The sequence below is a fragment of the Thunnus albacares genome, chromosome 5 (assembly GCF_914725855.1).
Source record: "Thunnus albacares chromosome 5, fThuAlb1.1, whole genome shotgun sequence".
In the NCBI taxonomy this organism is placed as follows: domain Eukaryota; kingdom Metazoa; phylum Chordata; class Actinopteri; order Scombriformes; family Scombridae; genus Thunnus; species Thunnus albacares.
In genome coordinates, this window is record NC_058110.1 from 25664134 (window position 1) to 25680992 (window position 16859).

General features: G+C 38.5%; 2 protein-coding genes across 2 annotated transcripts; one reads left to right on the forward strand and one right to left on the reverse strand.

The window, feature by feature from the left end:
• Positions 1–6089: 6089 nt before the first annotated feature.
• On the reverse strand, positions 6090–11955 carry LOC122981925 (monocarboxylate transporter 2-like). The gene is made up of 5 exons (XM_044350778.1): positions 10681–11955; positions 10326–10549; positions 10034–10177; positions 7089–7946; positions 6090–6967 (listed from the first exon to the last, which is right to left on the reverse strand). The coding sequence occupies exons 2-5, from the start codon at positions 10540–10542 to the stop codon at positions 6744–6746; spliced, it is 1443 nt and encodes a 480-aa protein (XP_044206713.1). The 5' UTR covers positions 10543–10549; positions 10681–11955; the 3' UTR covers positions 6090–6743.
• A 105-nt stretch (positions 11956–12060) lies between these two features.
• LOC122981926 (uncharacterized protein At5g50100, chloroplastic-like) lies at positions 12061–16668 on the forward strand. Its single transcript, XM_044350779.1, has 3 exons — positions 12061–12564; positions 14961–15149; positions 16301–16668. Exons 1-3 carry the CDS (start codon positions 12418–12420, stop codon positions 16493–16495), a joined length of 531 nt encoding a protein of 176 aa, XP_044206714.1. The 5' UTR covers positions 12061–12417; the 3' UTR covers positions 16496–16668.
• Positions 16669–16859: the final 191 nt, after the last annotated feature.

A 16859-nucleotide genomic window follows, 5' to 3' on the forward strand; every position in this document is an offset into this window, starting at 1 on the left:
CTAAGGCTTTATTGAATAGAAATTGCTGAAGAAAGAGTCTGTCAGATCTGTTAGACCCCTGTTCTGCATCTAAGTTGTTAAATGGTTTATTTTTGTTCCTCACATGAAAAAAAAGTCATTACAGTAATTTTCTATTCAGAAACACTAGAGTGAAGAGCACAACAAAAGGGGAAAGTGTAAGAATTGACGTAATCAACGCACACTGTGCTTCTTCTGTACTGCAGCTTTACTCTCATATGTAACAGAAAGAATATGCAATTACATGTGAACTTTTCAGGTCATGTTTGTTTGTTTGTTTCAAGTCAGTCCTCCAAACTTCATAGATGATGACTTCATAGATAACATAAGCATCGCCCTCATCTTACATCATACAGTTGTATATTATAGCTTCTATGGCAGATTTTTCAGCTGATGTATGCACAGCAGCTTTATGTTTGAGATATTTTAACCTCATTTCTTCAAACAAAACTTACTGTTAAGTGTCAATTCCATACGTATTACCTCTGCCAAAGACAGTCATCACATTATTGGTACAATGGAAAACCAAACCATGCTGATTGTGCTGTGACATCCAATGATAAATTGTCCACCTCCCATTGATAATGCTGAATCATAGTTTTTATTATTTGTAGATTTTTTTTAGGACTACTTCAGTGAATGTTGTTATCTTGTCTATGAGTTCTTTTTTTGAAAAATCTTAATTGTGCTTTAATTGAATGTATACCTTCTGTCAGGGTTTTCTGTGTTGTTTTTAGAAGAAGTAACCTAGATAAATGAAGTTCAGAGGTGAAACTGAAATAAATAATCGAAACATTCTGTAGAGTCGTTTGGAAATTGGAAAGGATAAGGCTCGTGTTAATCTAGTATTTTCTTACTATTAGCAAATTAGACAGCATCAGTCATTCCAGCAAATTCCCTAAAACAATATACCTTCAAGCGACAAAGACTTCTAGCAGCTGTAGAAATTATGGCTGTTGTCTGTCAGGAGCAAAGGAGGAAATAGTGTGATGTTTTTATAGAGATGGGTCAAAAAATGCTGGCCTTTGACACCTATCGTTCCCTAACTAAGTAGTTATTTTAATACCACAATCTTTTCCTAACACTAATCATGTTGTTTTTGTGCCTAAACCAAACCAAACCTTAAAGATCCCTGCAAGACATGTAATATGACATATAGAAATACTCTGCTTGTAACAATAATGTGTCTCTGGTATGGTTTTTCCATAGTATAGTTACCATGTTTAAATCATTTAAATGGCATCTGCTCCTCATTAAAAATTCCAGAATCTATGAATATATAAATATTTTTTCATTTCAGACGTTTAACTGCTGGACACAAGATGTCTCATACTTCACAGAAAAGTCCATTCTCAGTGTTTGTGCACTGGAGGCTTCAAGTTTCCACATCACACTTGTGTGAAGTAGTGTACTAGACCATGTCTGGCTTCCAAACTAGTTGTGATGTCACAAATTATTCTCATAGGCCCATCCCTTAAAATTAGACTTTCAATGAGAGCACAAAAACTTTCCACTTTCAGCAGATGAATGTGAAAACAGCCTTCAAAGTGTCAAACTCTGCACATATATATATATACATCATTCTGCACAGTGAAGCTCAAACATCCAACTGTAGGAACAAGAAGGAAAACACATTTTTGAGTGGCAGTTAGATCAGAGTCCTGTTCTGCTTTATTTTTGCAACAGTTGGAACATATTTTGGAAGACACTAACAAATATGTCATTCTGCCAATGTTTATATGTATTGTTGTGAATGGCAATTGCAAAAAAACTTATGGATTGGTTGATCCGTTTCTCAAGGTTCAACAACAGCTGGGTACTGTAGTTTGTGGCAAAGAAAACTCAAACAGGAGTAAAACTCCATTTATTGGGGACAACTTTGAGCTGAATACATATTTGGTGCACATGTGGGATTGATTCAAAATATAACTACGGTGTACTTGTTCACTGTAATGAAGGCACACGGCACACAGTTCAACATTGTGGCTCATTGATAGTTTTTCAACAATGGAATAAGCTATATAAGATACACAGTAAGTACTTGTTAGTACGATCGATTCCTCGGTCATTGGTTTTAGTCTTTTCATGGAATTTGTTGACAATACTAAATATATATCGCCTTATCCTTAGTTTCAGTTTGCTGGTCCTTGAAACAATTTTTTTTCAAAATTACTTAAGAATACTTCTGAACCTACAAACCAGAAAATTAGGTTTTGAATGACTTTCTTTCCACCCGTGTAGCTATTGACAGCTCCTTTGAAATTGTTGCTCAACTACAAGATATCTTTAAAAAAAAACCCACAGCACTCTTCATACATACTGTGTGCTAACACAAAGGCATCCAGTTTCTTTTGTCATTTCCCTCTGAGAAAACCTATAGAGTCTATTTTAAAGACATTTTATTGACTTGTCCATATGGTTTATAGGTTTCTAAAAGGCTCTACTTCTCTTTAGGAAAAGAATGGGAATTTAATCACACACCTTTGGCGGGCTTAGCTTGGCAGCTGTGACAGTCAACAACCTCATCATGTCAGCCCCAGACACAGGAGAGACTGCCCTTGAAACACAAAGAACCTCTGAGGACACTGATTCACTTCAGCCACGGTGGCGCTCATTTGCGATTACAAGGGCCAGTGTACTCAAAACCTTTTCAGCTCAGACAAGCAAAAAAAATGGCACAGTCCACTCTGGGTATCAAACTAAGTGAGTCATTAATGCCTCCCACATTTCGAGAGAGAGCTACCGTCATCACCATTTCTCCCTGCTCGTCGACAATTTTGGTCCAGGGTAATGACATACGTAATTATTCTGGGTACTGGCCAGGAATGTGCAGATGACACAGTTTGGAAACAGAATCCCAGTATTACAAGGTTCCTTATGTGTAATTACACAGATGTTATGAGCGAATCAGGTACTGTATATAGGCTTGCAGTTTATTTGTGCCATCATGTTTCATCCTACTTTTCATTTTGAGGCAAGGACAAGCCGATACGCCTCAGTTGCTCTTATAATTATTTCTGCTCCTCTCCCTTTTCCATGCCCAGTCTCTCTGTCATGCTCTCACTCTCAGCCCAGGCCTGGGTGTCAATCCCTGAGGACATGACGCTGGAATGCCTATCTCAGGTGTCTGCAGATGGGGATTGGGAACTATCTTAGATTCAATGCAATTTTCCAAATCAAGACTGAGGAATTAAATGAAATTGTACAATGTTATCTCTCGGGTCGAATTGGTCACTCAAGTGTGCTGCCCTGATAGACTGATAGATACAACCCACTTACTTTTTATCATCCACATTCCACAGATTACATCTGAGTGCATGTGTGTACAATGAGTAGAAGCAGGCAGTTTGTGTCAGTTATTCTTTAGCTCTTCAATCAGATTTGTTTATATAGCAGTGTAATTCAGTGTGGTATTCAAAGGAGAGATCATAATCCACAGGACAATCCTCGTATTCTTCCTGTAATATGCACACAACAGCACCACCGTCCCCAGACATGCAAGCTTTAGTGGTTGTCTGTGTTCACCAGATAAAGAGGAACAATGGTTCTAATAGGCAGCAGAGAGCCTCCACAACCAGTGTTTCGGTGACGCACATTAGTTCTCACAAAGGCTAAATGTATTTTGAGTGGCAGATTAAGGATATTGGTCAGGGGCTGTGCATTGTCAACTCTGAAAAGTGGGGTAAATGTGTGTTTGGATGATAATTCACACATTCTTAGACTTGACGGCGGACAAAAAAGCCATACTGTTCTGGTTTTTTGGGAAATGTGTTTCACAGATTGTTAATTATGGGTAACATAATCTCATTAAGTCCTTTTGCTTTGCGACTCAATTTCTTTTACAAGCATTAGTCATGATTGAGTAGTTTTAGGGGTTTAAGTTCCTCTTTTGTCTGAGTTCAAAAACATCTTCCGTCTTCATAACGGCTCTGTTTTGTGCCATTTTGTATTCCACAAGGAAGCCAGATGTCCGGCAGCAGCAACAGCACAGTTCTTGCCTGTTCTAGTTTCTGTAATACCAAACCATCTTGGCATGGGAAATACATAAACACTCCAAAAATGGTATTTATCCAAAGATTGTTGACGTTAACTTAATTTTAATATGTTTCTCAGTAACAACCTCTTAGCCTCAGTGCAATGCAGAGCTTATATCTGCTGGCAACTGCCCACTTCTGTACAAAACAGTAACTAGAATAATCAGTTATCCGAGTGTGTTTCTCTTTGGACAGATATCTTTCATCTAATTCAGGCTGCCCTCTAGGCATTGGGGACGGTGAATCAAAATGTAGACTTCCTCTGTTCTTCCCTTCACACATTCAGATGCTGACTGCTTGTGCAGCAGAAAATCTGTGAAGTACAGATGATTTCACTCTACATAAATATCAAGGTGACCATGATCTGTGTTACAGTGGCTCTTTGCAAAGATTATTGATTTTGAGAGTGCCTTGTTTTCACCAAATGATCACAGTAAATCTTATGTTTCATCAAGGACGGCAGTCGGTTAGGACACACTGCAGGACACAGTGTCTCTATAGTCCCTGGAAGGTGTGATTGAGTCCTTGAGAGCTCCTTGGATAGACAGACATAGCAATTGCTCTCCTCTGTCTGCTACAACATGTCAGCATGCCCTATGTAACCACGTTAGTTGCCCTGGCTATTGATGTTTATTTTAGAGCAGCGATGTGTCATTAATAGCTCCATCCACATGGCTGATGAATAAAACTCTTAAGTCTCTGGTATTCACATGATGTTGCCCTCCCTCCGAGTGTAAACATTGTGAAGACAGATTAGTTCTGCCGCTGTGGGTAAAGAAGATTAGCAGAGATTATTAACAAACATGTTGGATTAAATAGACAGTATCACTCCCTTCTTTACAGACACCCCGACCGAGCGGTTAAAACAGAACTTGGGGTGCAACTGCTCAAGTCAGCAGCATGGTTATAACATCATGTCTCAGCACGGTAGCAGTCATCACAGGGATTGAACGCAGCGCTGCCTGGATTCAATCTTCTTGTTCCCAATTAAAGTCAGATTTACTGACATCAGTCACAGTTCATCACAGTGATTATGCTCAAGCTGTTGAGTGAGGAGATGATACAAAGCTTATGGGCCACTGCCAGTAATTGGAGGTCTTCACTTTCTCACTTTGTGTCCTCTCATTAACCTCTTTTTCACTGGAATGGATGTCATGTCATGTATGTCACTACATCTACATAATCATATTGATCCCTATTATTTCCAAAAGCTTTAAATAATGTATCCATGCTTCCCTTTGAAATTAAACCGGAATTGAAAAAGAAGACCACCAACCCATGAACCATGTACTTATGCTGTTTATCTGATTTTCAGATAAACTTATCTTACGGTATAAATGAACTTATTGATTCACTAACATGAGCAATTTTCGTCCATCTGAAAAAGGGAGTCAATATGCACCTTGCAGGGACATGATAAGGATGGATCATTTAAGAATAAATTTGTAATAATGGCATTGTTCTTTTCCTGAATGGCTCTCACATGTATCTTATAATGCAGATGCTCAAGGCTTGGCACCAAGGGGCTGTAATAATGCAACGGTTAGAATAAGAAGTTTGACCTGTGAGATGGTGTGACCTGGCATGAAATCACCGGTCAGTCCTCTGGTGTGTTTAATGTCATTACCATGACAAATTTCAGCCACTGTCAGGTATTTTCTCTATAATGATAGAATAACTAAACACTTTAAAATACTGCTATATGAGGAAGCCAGTCCTATAGCAATGGTAAATGTATTTATGTTATATGCACAGTATATCTTACATCAGGGAGGCTACGTAAAGCATTTCAGCTCCTCAGACACACATGCAAATTAAATCATATTATTAAATGCACATAGGGATCCCCGCACTTATTTAAAAGTTCAATTCCAAAACATTTCCATAACTTCATACTGAATTTTTATGACTGTACTAAAGTGGTGCAGATCCCCATGACACTGAAAACGTATTTTACTGTAGACTAGAACGTGAAGAATGAATAAAGTTTATTTTCTGTAAACATAAAATTTCATTTTATGAGCACAATGAAGGGAATGTAGAGAATGGATTTTAATAAAAAAAGTCAGTAGTCTTTACATCAGACATTTAATTTTCTCATTTATTAATTTCTCCACCCTTAGTAACCCGTTCACAATATCAGGCAGCCCGTTGGAGGGTCATGACCACAAAAGAACTAAACCACCAGTGAGGTCCCTGCTATTTAATTGCAGTTTAATATCAGAGACGTGTGGCACCTTCATTTCTCACATGGTAGTGTCCAGTGCCATCTAGTGGTAAGAAGATGATAAACTGTAGCAGCATGGCTCTGTGTTATAGGTTTTTATTCACTATCTTATACCAGTCCCTCATGAAAATGACTATATTCAGCCACTGAAGAAACATATTAACTTATAGAGCCATTAAGATAATTGCACCTGAAGGTATAGAGACACTTCTAGATGATTTATGATCGAAAGCCTGCAGTTGTCACATAATGTAATAATAAGAACATACTGTATATAAAATAACCATTAAAATACCAAATGTTCATCTACAGATATTCACCAAATGTCCAAAGAGTCCAACAACCTGATCAAAGGATGAAAGTAATTTCTAGCAATAACAGCCCAAAAACTGTCTGTCCTGCAGTAAAACCTGTACAGTGTCATCTTTCTACATCCACTAAAAATAAAATCATATTCAGCACTTTCATCCATTTGTCTCATGTGCTGTTTTGTCATCCTGGCTCATTTTAAGTTGTACTGCCTCTTCAGAAGTCCTCATCTTCACAGCCACACTCTGCCTCTGCTCCTCATCCAGTTTCTTGTAGTTGTAGTAGTTCATGATGAAGAAAAATATGCCAGGCGTCAGCATGAACACACCACATGCGAAGTACATGTACTTGTAATCCCCAAAAATATCAACCAGAGCTCCTGAAAGAGAAGATGCATCATTACTCATGTGTAAAGACAACATTTTACAACTTCCTAAATGTTGTTGTGCTGTATGTATCATTTGAAATAAAAATCTTAATGTGACTGTAAATTTACAAACCTGAAAGTGGGGGTCCAAGAAGCACTGGGCCACACTCGATAATGGTGACAAGCCCAACTGCAGTTGAGAAGCGATGAGCTCCAACAAGGTCCATGAGAACTTCAAAGAGCAGTGCAGAAACCATCCCAAAAGCCAAACCAAAGAAGACAGCATAAACTGCTAGACCCAAATATCCAGATGCCAGCGGGCATAAAAGGTGACATACACCACTGTATGCAACAGCAAAACTGAAAAAATATTGGATTCTTGGCCTAATCCATTTGGTGTTTCCTATGAGGCCAGTTGCCGGTCTGACAAACATGTCCGATAGAGCAAAAATAGAGAGCAAGAAAGCTGCTGAATATTCATCAATCCCTTGATGTTTGGCATAAGGGGCCAGAAAAACCACAGGGGCGAAAAAGCCAAAAAACATAACCACATTACCAATGAGATAAATGAGGAAACCCCGGTGTCTGAAAAGTGAGAAATCTACAAATTTTTGCATACAGCTCTGACTACTGCTCTCATTTTGGGTTTCTTCAGATAGGAGGTCATCTGTCTGTGCAATGGTGTCAGCAGTAGCAGCTTCCTCACCCCCGTTACACTCTGGTGGCTCAGTTTTTGGCTTGGGCTGGATATTTTTGTTGACTGGTCTCATCAGAGAACCAGCCACACAGCAGTTCAAAGTAATGGATCCCAGGATGAGGAAGCTCCCTCTCCAGCCAAAAGAATCAAACAGAAACTGATTGAGAGGAGCAAGAGTGAACAGAACAACCGGACTTCCTGTCATAGCGAGTCCATTTGCCAGCGGTCTTTTGGCCTGGAAGTAGGTACCGATGATTGTCACAGCCGGCTGCAAATTGAAGGCAAGGCCAAAACCTGTTGAAATAATAAAAGGGTTCATTAACATGTCATAGATAATACATTTTTCTGTATATACAGTAAAGTAACAATAGAACACTTGTGATGCTGCTGTCTTATTAGAATTAACAGTGAAAGACAAATTAAGACAAATTAACAGTGAGATTATTACACCAAATAATAAAAAAGAAATGTCATTCCTGGGAGGACGACATGGACACACTTTATCAGCAGCAGCTTTAGCAAGAAGATTTTTTATGCCACATTCATTGTCGTTGATAAAACCATTCATAAACAAAGCAGAATTCTTCATAATTCTATCTAAAAAACCATCGTAATAGCATTTTAACTGCTATAGCATGTCAATATAGATAAGCAATATTATCATGCAATAAGATGCTGTTTAAAGATTTTAAAAGTGTAAGAAATGTACCAAAACATTGAGAGAGATGCATTTTAGAGAGCTACTGTAATATAAATAGCAATTAGATTACGAATTAGTCCATGGCTCATATGATACAAAACTCTAAATTTGGTTCTGAGTAATTTCAATTAATTTTCATTATTATTAGAGCTGAAAGAACTAGTCAATTAGTCAACTGATAGAAATGTTATTGGTAAATAATTTTAGAATTGATTATTACTTTAAGTAACTTTTCAAGCTGAAGTTTCAAATATTTCCTGTCCAGCTTCTCAGTTATGGGGATTTCCTTCTTTGCTTTGTCATTCAAACTGAATATCTGTGGGTTTTGAATGGTTGATCGTACAAAAGAAGCAATTCAAAGACGCTGGCTTGGCTTTCAGGAAACTGCGACAGACATTTTTCACCATATTCAGACATTTTATATAATAAATTATTAAAGACATACTATGCAGGATTTGCCGGTTCCTGCTTGTAAACACAACATTCAAAGTTGGCCCCTCCTCCCCAGCTCAACATCTCTGTCCTCTGCTCTATGTCTGTGTCTGGGCGGGGCTGAGCTCCACACACACACACACACACACACACACACACACAGCGGACAGTGACTGTCTCGACTATGACTGCTCACTGCTGTAAGTGCAGCAAAGGGAGACAGTGCAAGCAATTTATCAAACAACTGTTGAACAAGCAGAACATCGGCGCTGTGTCCGCCATCTTCATAGCTTCCTCTGGGATGCATGCTTAGGATCTGGCACCTGGTTGCTATGTTTTTATAGAGGCCCACACTCACACCCTGTGAGCTGTTATTGGCTGGGGGCTAGACACCCACTGCCCAAAGGTTGCAGCCAAAAACTGTCCTGAACACAGCAAGAAAAAAAGAAACAGGCAGAGGGCCGGGTACATACACCACCACACACTTCTAGTGGGTCATAAGTGAGGGATTACTTTTGTATGAGTATATATATTGGGGTTTTTTTTTTTAGGAAAAATTCTGCATAGTATGACTTTAATTGAGAAGACAGATTAATCAAAGTTGCAGTTCATTATTTCTGACATTACATTTTATTTTATGTCCATGATGGCCCAATACTTTTTATTTCAAGAAAAAAATAACCCCAAAAAACAGACAACTATTCCCACATAGTTATTTTCTGTTCCACAGTAGGTATATATCAATACTAGATTAAAGATTAAGTTTAAAGTCTGATGGGTTTGTTTGCTCACTGCTGCTCATGACCATTTGGCATGCCATATGTGCATGCATGTGTGGATTTTCTAAATTGATTTAGTCAGACATTTTCAAAAAGTGAAGGTTTAACTCAAGTCTATGACTTATTTACTTACTTATAACACTGTATTAACAGGGCATATATTTTTTATTGTGATTTGAGCAAATATTGACACATTGCACAGAATGGCCCATGTTAACCCCACACAGAGACACAAATGACCCTAGTAGTCCAGCCCTGATTATCAAACAACTCAATAAGTCACAACTACTCAGCATAAAGCAAACATTACAAAGAACAGCAGCAACTTTACTAGTAAAATTCCTCAATATATAATCTCATCTAATCTCTTGGGATATTTATGAAACTGACCGAAATTCAGGGATATTTTACTGGCTTGTTGACAAGGAAAAACATATGTTTATTTATTGAAAAAGAAGAAAAAAATGTACCTCCAATTACTCCAACACAAAGATATAGATGAATGATAGAAGTGCCAAAAGAAGCAAGCACCATGCCAGTGCAAACCATGACCCCACCGACCATAACCACAGGTCTGCTGCCATAGCGATTGACAAGTGTACTGCTCACAGGTCCTGCACAGAGAAGAGAAATATCTCACTTTTTGGTACCTTATTTTACTGTAGCTTTATCTGTTTTGGTTGAATAACAGACAAAACAAACACTCATCAAAATGTTAATGGAATATGCTGCGTGGGAATGTTGTTTTCCTTTGCCACTGACCTCCTGCATACATAGAAGCAAGCATGACAGAGGACACCCAGGCAATCTCACTGTAGGAAACCGAAAAATATTCCTGAATCTCCTTATAGTAGATGGTAAGTGACTTGGGAAAGGCATAGGAGAATCCTACGGAGATGAAAGCGCCGAAGACGACAGCCCAGCCCCAGCCTCCATCTGGTGGGGTGTAGCCTAGATTGGTTGCTGCTGCAGGGGGCATGTTCGATCTACCGGCCGGATAGTGGGAGCAGGTAACAGAAGTGAACAAAGTATAAGCAACTGCACATTTTCAGAGCAATGGTTACGATCACATAATGCAGACTCTAATAAATACAATCTACATTTCATAAGAGCTCACCTCTGCACAATCCTTGAAACCGTCCTGCCCAGGCTATGAACCCTTTCGTTGTGCCTGGCTGTGGCTGTCTCCCTCAGAGAGGCCCAGCCGTAAGGCTTTTGATCTCATCACGTGTGCTCCCACGATAAATACAAGTGACCATACGCAGAAAAAACAATAACCCCGGCAAGAGACTGTGACCTCCGGACATAACCCGAGGTCACAGTCCTTATCCATATGAGTAGAAAAACTAAATTCAACACATGACAAGAGTCTGTCTGGCAAAAATATCAGCTTTTAAAAATCTGTTCAAAGGTTGTATGCTCCTGGTGAGGCCCTTTCTACTCTGTGTGTGCACGCTTGTGTCTGCTTGTGTGTTCTGGGGGTGGGCAAAATGAAAACAATCTTTTATCATGCTATCAGATAGGGAACATCTGCTTTTGGTTACTTTAATGTGTCAGCCATGGGCACAGACGTGTAAACCCCCCCTGGCAGGACAGGTATGCTGACTTGCAGCCAACAGCTCAATAACTAAATTCACTTGTACCTCAGCAGGATTTACAGCACACTTAAAAGTTATCATGATGGTTTCTTTCTTCTGACATCCTCAAAGTGAATGTTTATGCTATTCCTTCTCTTTCTCAGTAGGACTTTTGGGGCTCTGTTATTGACACAAATGACCATACATCAAGAAATAACAGTGACTTCACGCAGAGGCTCTGGCTTAGGGGCCCCCTGAGCCCTTGGGCCCCTGGGCTTGGGCCCATTCTGTAATATACCCATGCACACTATATAAAACACTATGAAACTATCAAAGAAAGCCTGTGATGTAGATTATATTTTCTTAAGGAAAAAACTGATTTATATTGCTTTATTGATTGTACTGCATATTAATGAATGGTTACTGTAGCATTAGTATGCTGTACAGTTGTAGTATGACAGAAAAATCTCAATATTAAAAGACTTTGATAAGGACAAGAGGCAAATAATGTGATCAGGACATCTCTAGTTTTAACTGAACTTAGCTCTGAGACTTTGCAGCTAGAAATGTCAACAGTCACTTCAAATAGAGGCTCTGGCCTAGGGGCCCCTGACCCCTTGACCACCTGGGCCTGTGCTTCATAGGTTCAATACAGTTATCCTACCATGACTGTTACATCATTGTTTTTTGTCTTCAGTAAATGAGAATATGCTCACTTAAACAATCCAATAAATTTGTACATATTCATCTGGCTTGGCAGAAAATAACAGGATCATGTTTTAATTTTTTAGAAAGCAACAGTATGAGAAAAAACACTGTGTGTCTTTAAACAAATAGGGCGGGACTTGGGCTTTATTGCTCCACTAACATTCAGCTTAGTGGGACGTCTCAGCTGTCATAACACACACACCCTCACCACGCCTTCCTCAGCCACGCTCCCCGGTCAAAAGAATGAATTGAAGACTTATATTTCCTAAGAAATTAACTTTCTAAAACTAAACAAGCAGATGTGAGGACCCGATATACCGTCTGCTGCTGTAACGCTAGGGTTTTCTGTCTGCCGTTTGTTGTGAACAGCATCAGCGGGCGACCTCTGTGTGTGTTACTCAACTGCTTGTGTAACACATGAATGTTAGCTAACGTTAGCACTGACTGTTAGCTGCACTAAAGTCAAGCAGTGTAAGTTACAAAAGCTAACTTGGCTAGCTGCTGTACATCTGTTTAGCTAGGTAGGCAGTTGCTTGAAAGCCACTGTGGTGGGTTCAGCGTTTTTCCAAATGTTTTCCAAAGTAAGAATAGGTTTAGCGTCGGGTTTAGCCAGATGGCATAACGTTACTTGTGTAAATGCAAAAACGGCGATTCAAGTGACACCTGCCCTGTGCAGACATCAGCATCGGACCTTCAGCTCTGAGTCTGGTGTCAAGGTAAACTCACTGTGTTTCTGTACTACTATATAGTGTAACATGCAATAGTTTATCACTTTTTTTAATGGTTAAGGTAGACAATGTCACTGCAAACAAAGGAATGGGACATTTTCTCTGTGAGCTGTAGTGTTATTCACATTTTATTACATATTTTAGTATTTATCAGCTGGAGTCGGTTAATTGCTTAGTGTGTTCATGCTAGAAGGTTACATGAGAAGCACAAACTGGGGCTAAGTTAAGTTAAAGCCAAACCATGAAATGAAACAGTTGGAAGTTGAAGGGTTAATCCCCTGCATGCTCGGCCGAACATGTTTACAAGAGAGAAACCACCTGTCTGTATCGGCATGATGTTAGAAAAGTGAGTGGATTGACTTTCTTACTGTTCAAAAAGGACCAACAGAGCGTGAAGCCTGTCTCTACATCACACTGCTCACTAACAGAGTGCATAGTGCATCCTTTAATATGGCTCTGCAGCCAGTCACGTGCACTGCTAACATGGTTGATTTACCAATGTTCTGTTTGGCGATATGGTTGCTAAGTGACAGCCCGCTGCTGACCAACAGCTAACGGTAGAAGACAGTAATCAATAATTTCGTCCAGAGTCTCTCAGATTCAGCTTGACCTGTGAAACTGTAACTGTTAACTTCAGCTCAGCTGCCAAAGCAGAGACAATCATGTCTTTAGCTTTTAGCATTAAATGTCAGAGGTGACTTTCTGTAAAAGGCCGCTGCCAACTATGTACTGTGATCTAACAGCATTCAGTAATGCTAAGTATAATGTTTTGGATGTGATGATAATTATTTATGAGAACATGTTATTACTATTAAAAGAACAGTTAAGTAGTCTGCTATGTATGATGAAATATAAATACTAAAGGTAACTCAACATTATGAGATACTAAGTCAAAAGTATTACTCATCTCTCATAATTTAGTATATCATAATGTTGATTTATAATAATAAGTCATTGTTTTGATCTCATAAGTTGGACTTACTAAGCTATATCATAACTTAAACCTGTTAGCTCATAATTTTGATTTATCCTGAGTATAGCATATATATATACATGTGTGTGTGTGTGTGTGTGTGTGTGTGTGTGTGTGTGTGTGTGTGTGTGTGTGTTTTGTCATGCATAACATTTCATCCATGTTTTTCTATTACTGGAGGTAATGGGCTTCCATAACTACAAATACATTTTAGCAACATTAAATTAGTCCACTTTTCTAGATACAGATGAATTTTTGAGTTCTTTGCAGTTGACTTCCAAGTAAACTAATTAAGTTAATAAATAATAATAATAAAATAAAAACAGATAAAATATAAGACAGGTAATCATTTGTGAAACAAAAACTTGTACTTTTCAATTAATCACACTTTTTTTTTAAATGATTTTATCATTTCTAGGCAAGGAAGGTTTATTTGTATAGCACATTTTAACAACAAGGCAATTCAAAGTGCTTTACATAAAACATAAAAATGATCAAGACAGAATGTAAAAGCAACACAAGGCAATATAAAAAGACATCTAAATACAATTTAAGTGTGTTTAAAGTGTTAAATTGGAAACAAAAATAAGCTAAAACAGAGTAAGACAGATAAAACAGGAGAGTAAAAGTTACAGTGCAGTGTAAGATATTAATCAAAAGCCTCAAATTTGGTTCAATAAAGGGCAGCGGCAAACAGAAAAGTCTTCAGCTTTGATTTATAAGAACTGAGAGTTGCAGCAGACCTGCAGTTTTCTGGGATTTTGTTCCAGATATGTGGAGCATCAAAACTGAACGCTGCAGAAGACCGTTCAGTGCTTTATTAACCAACAGCAGTATTTTAAAATCAATTCTTTGACTGACAGGAAGCCTGCGCAAAGATCTGAGAACTGGAGTGATATGATCCACTTTCTTGTTCTTAGTCTGAAAATGTTCCTTTGATCAGTGTAATGCAAAACAACATAACTTATACATTTATAATGTATCGAATTTCAGCTCTCATTCCATTTTATTTAATTTTGTAGAACTCCATGGGTGCAGTACTATTTATTGTCACCTTTTGAAAGATCAGTGGTTGTATAGAAAAGTTTGAATGAGTACTGATTTAACCCCTTCGATCCTGGCTCAGACGTTTGGTTTCTTATATTCAAGCAGAACTGGACAAGGTAACCTTACTGAAATATTTGTACCCAAATATCAGATTAGACTGCTTGTCCAGAAATGTCTTCAAGTTTTGTTCACCAAAAAAAAGAACCCATCAAGTTACTGAAGAACCATTCAGCTTCTGCCAACTGGAACTCTCTCCTCCACCTTTGATCATTTTTCCCTTGTGCGCTTGTGAAATACATCACAGGTTGAAACCGAAAATTGAAGACAGCCACACTGTTATCATCTATTCTGTGCTCATTTTCAGGTGCTGTATGATGGGCTTTGTCCCATATGTGTGACAGAGATCCGGTTCCTCCAGTTTCTGCAGAAAAACCGGCCCGGGAAGGTAGATTTTGTTGACATCTCGCTTTCGGGCTATGATGGAGCGAAATACAAGGGTGTCAGCTATGAGATGGCCATGGAGGAAATGCATGTGATTGATGAGAAAGATGAGGTAAACTCATATTCCACTGATTTTTACAAATAATAAGAAATAATATACTACATGTCACACCTGGGATGGAACATGAGGATTTACTCTGAGCATTTGCCTGTTTGGTTTGGTTTATTTGGGCTGCTATGAAAGCTGTGGTACAGACTAAACAACCTTGAAAAGAAGAAGGAAAGGAGGAGAGCTGCAGTGATTAGTCAATAAATCAATTACTTTCCAGCTGTTAAATTAATCGCCAACTATTCTGAATATAGATTAATTGTTTTGAGTCATTTTTTAGAAGACGTCATTTTGTGCTTTGGGAAACAGTGGTCAACATTTTTTCCATTTTCTAATCTAATTAATTAATTGAAGAAAAGAAGAAGAAGAAGAAAATAATCGACAGATTAATCAATAATGAAAATAATCATTAGGTGCAGCCCTAGAAAGGAACACAGTGGACCGGATACAGGATTTTGTGGCAGTGCATATGTTTAGCATGAATTCAAAAGCTAAACTACTATAAAATCCATTTGCTGATTGTGAACGTTCAAGGAAGCCGTCTTATGAATGATCTTTTATATGCAGCAAAGATATTAATGCAAAAAATTTGGTAACCAAGGTAACATGTATGTGCGTCACTGTGTGAATACAGGGATTTTTCATGTCAGTCGTAAAGTGAAAAAAGAGTCAAGACAGAGTATATTTAATGTGTTTTTACATATATTTCCTACAAGACACCTTTTAAGCATCATGTTGCTACCTATTTATCATTATTCATATATGGAAATGCAGTCAAATCAGTTATCAATTATTTCCTCATGAAGATAAAGAGACAAATTCAGCACGGTTAAATGCAGCATGTCTTGCTGTCAGTGTCTGCAATTAGATTTCCCCATATGGATCCATGTAGCACTGATGGTGTGATGGTGCGATCACCAAAACCATCCAATCAAGGAGTTACCTGTCAGTCCATGTGACTTCAGACTTAATCCAGCCTGACAATCAGACTTTCACTATTTACATTTTAATCATCAGCATCTAAATATGTCTGCACTTCTGTCTTAGCAGCAGCATGGAGAAAATCCTACTACAGTAAACACATAATTAGCCTGAATGTGTGCTGTAGTATGATGTAATTTTTGCTAGTCTGCTAACCTCCTGTGTGTTGACAGGTTCATCGTGGGATCCCAGCGTTTGCGGTCATGTACAGTGCAGTGGGCCTCGGTTGGTTGGGTCGCTTCATGATGTGGCCACCTGTGAGACCATTTATGGACAAGTCCTACGCCATCTTTGCCAAGAATCGCTTAAAGTGGACTGGACGTGGGGAGGAATGCACCACAGGACGCTGTGAAAAGAAAACACAATGACTCTTGCCAGTAGAGAAAAAAAAAAAGTATGTTTAATAAGTAAACTGATTGTGAAGAACTGTAAATATACCACATGGCTGGTCCTGTTTAACCAGTGGCAACTCTGAAAGTTTCATTTGTGTTGTTAAAGGGAAATATCGGCCGCCAGATTAAATGTTTATGCATTCAATCCATCATTTGATGCAGGATTTCTTTTTTTTTTTATAACTTTGTTTTTATTATTTTTGTGCAAAATGAGAAAAAAGGAGATGACAGTAGTTAACAAAGATTAATCATATATCAGATAATAATCCCCTCCCACCTTCCACTGCCCTGACAGCAGATATTAAACTAGGCACAACTGAAAAGAAATGCACACCTAAAG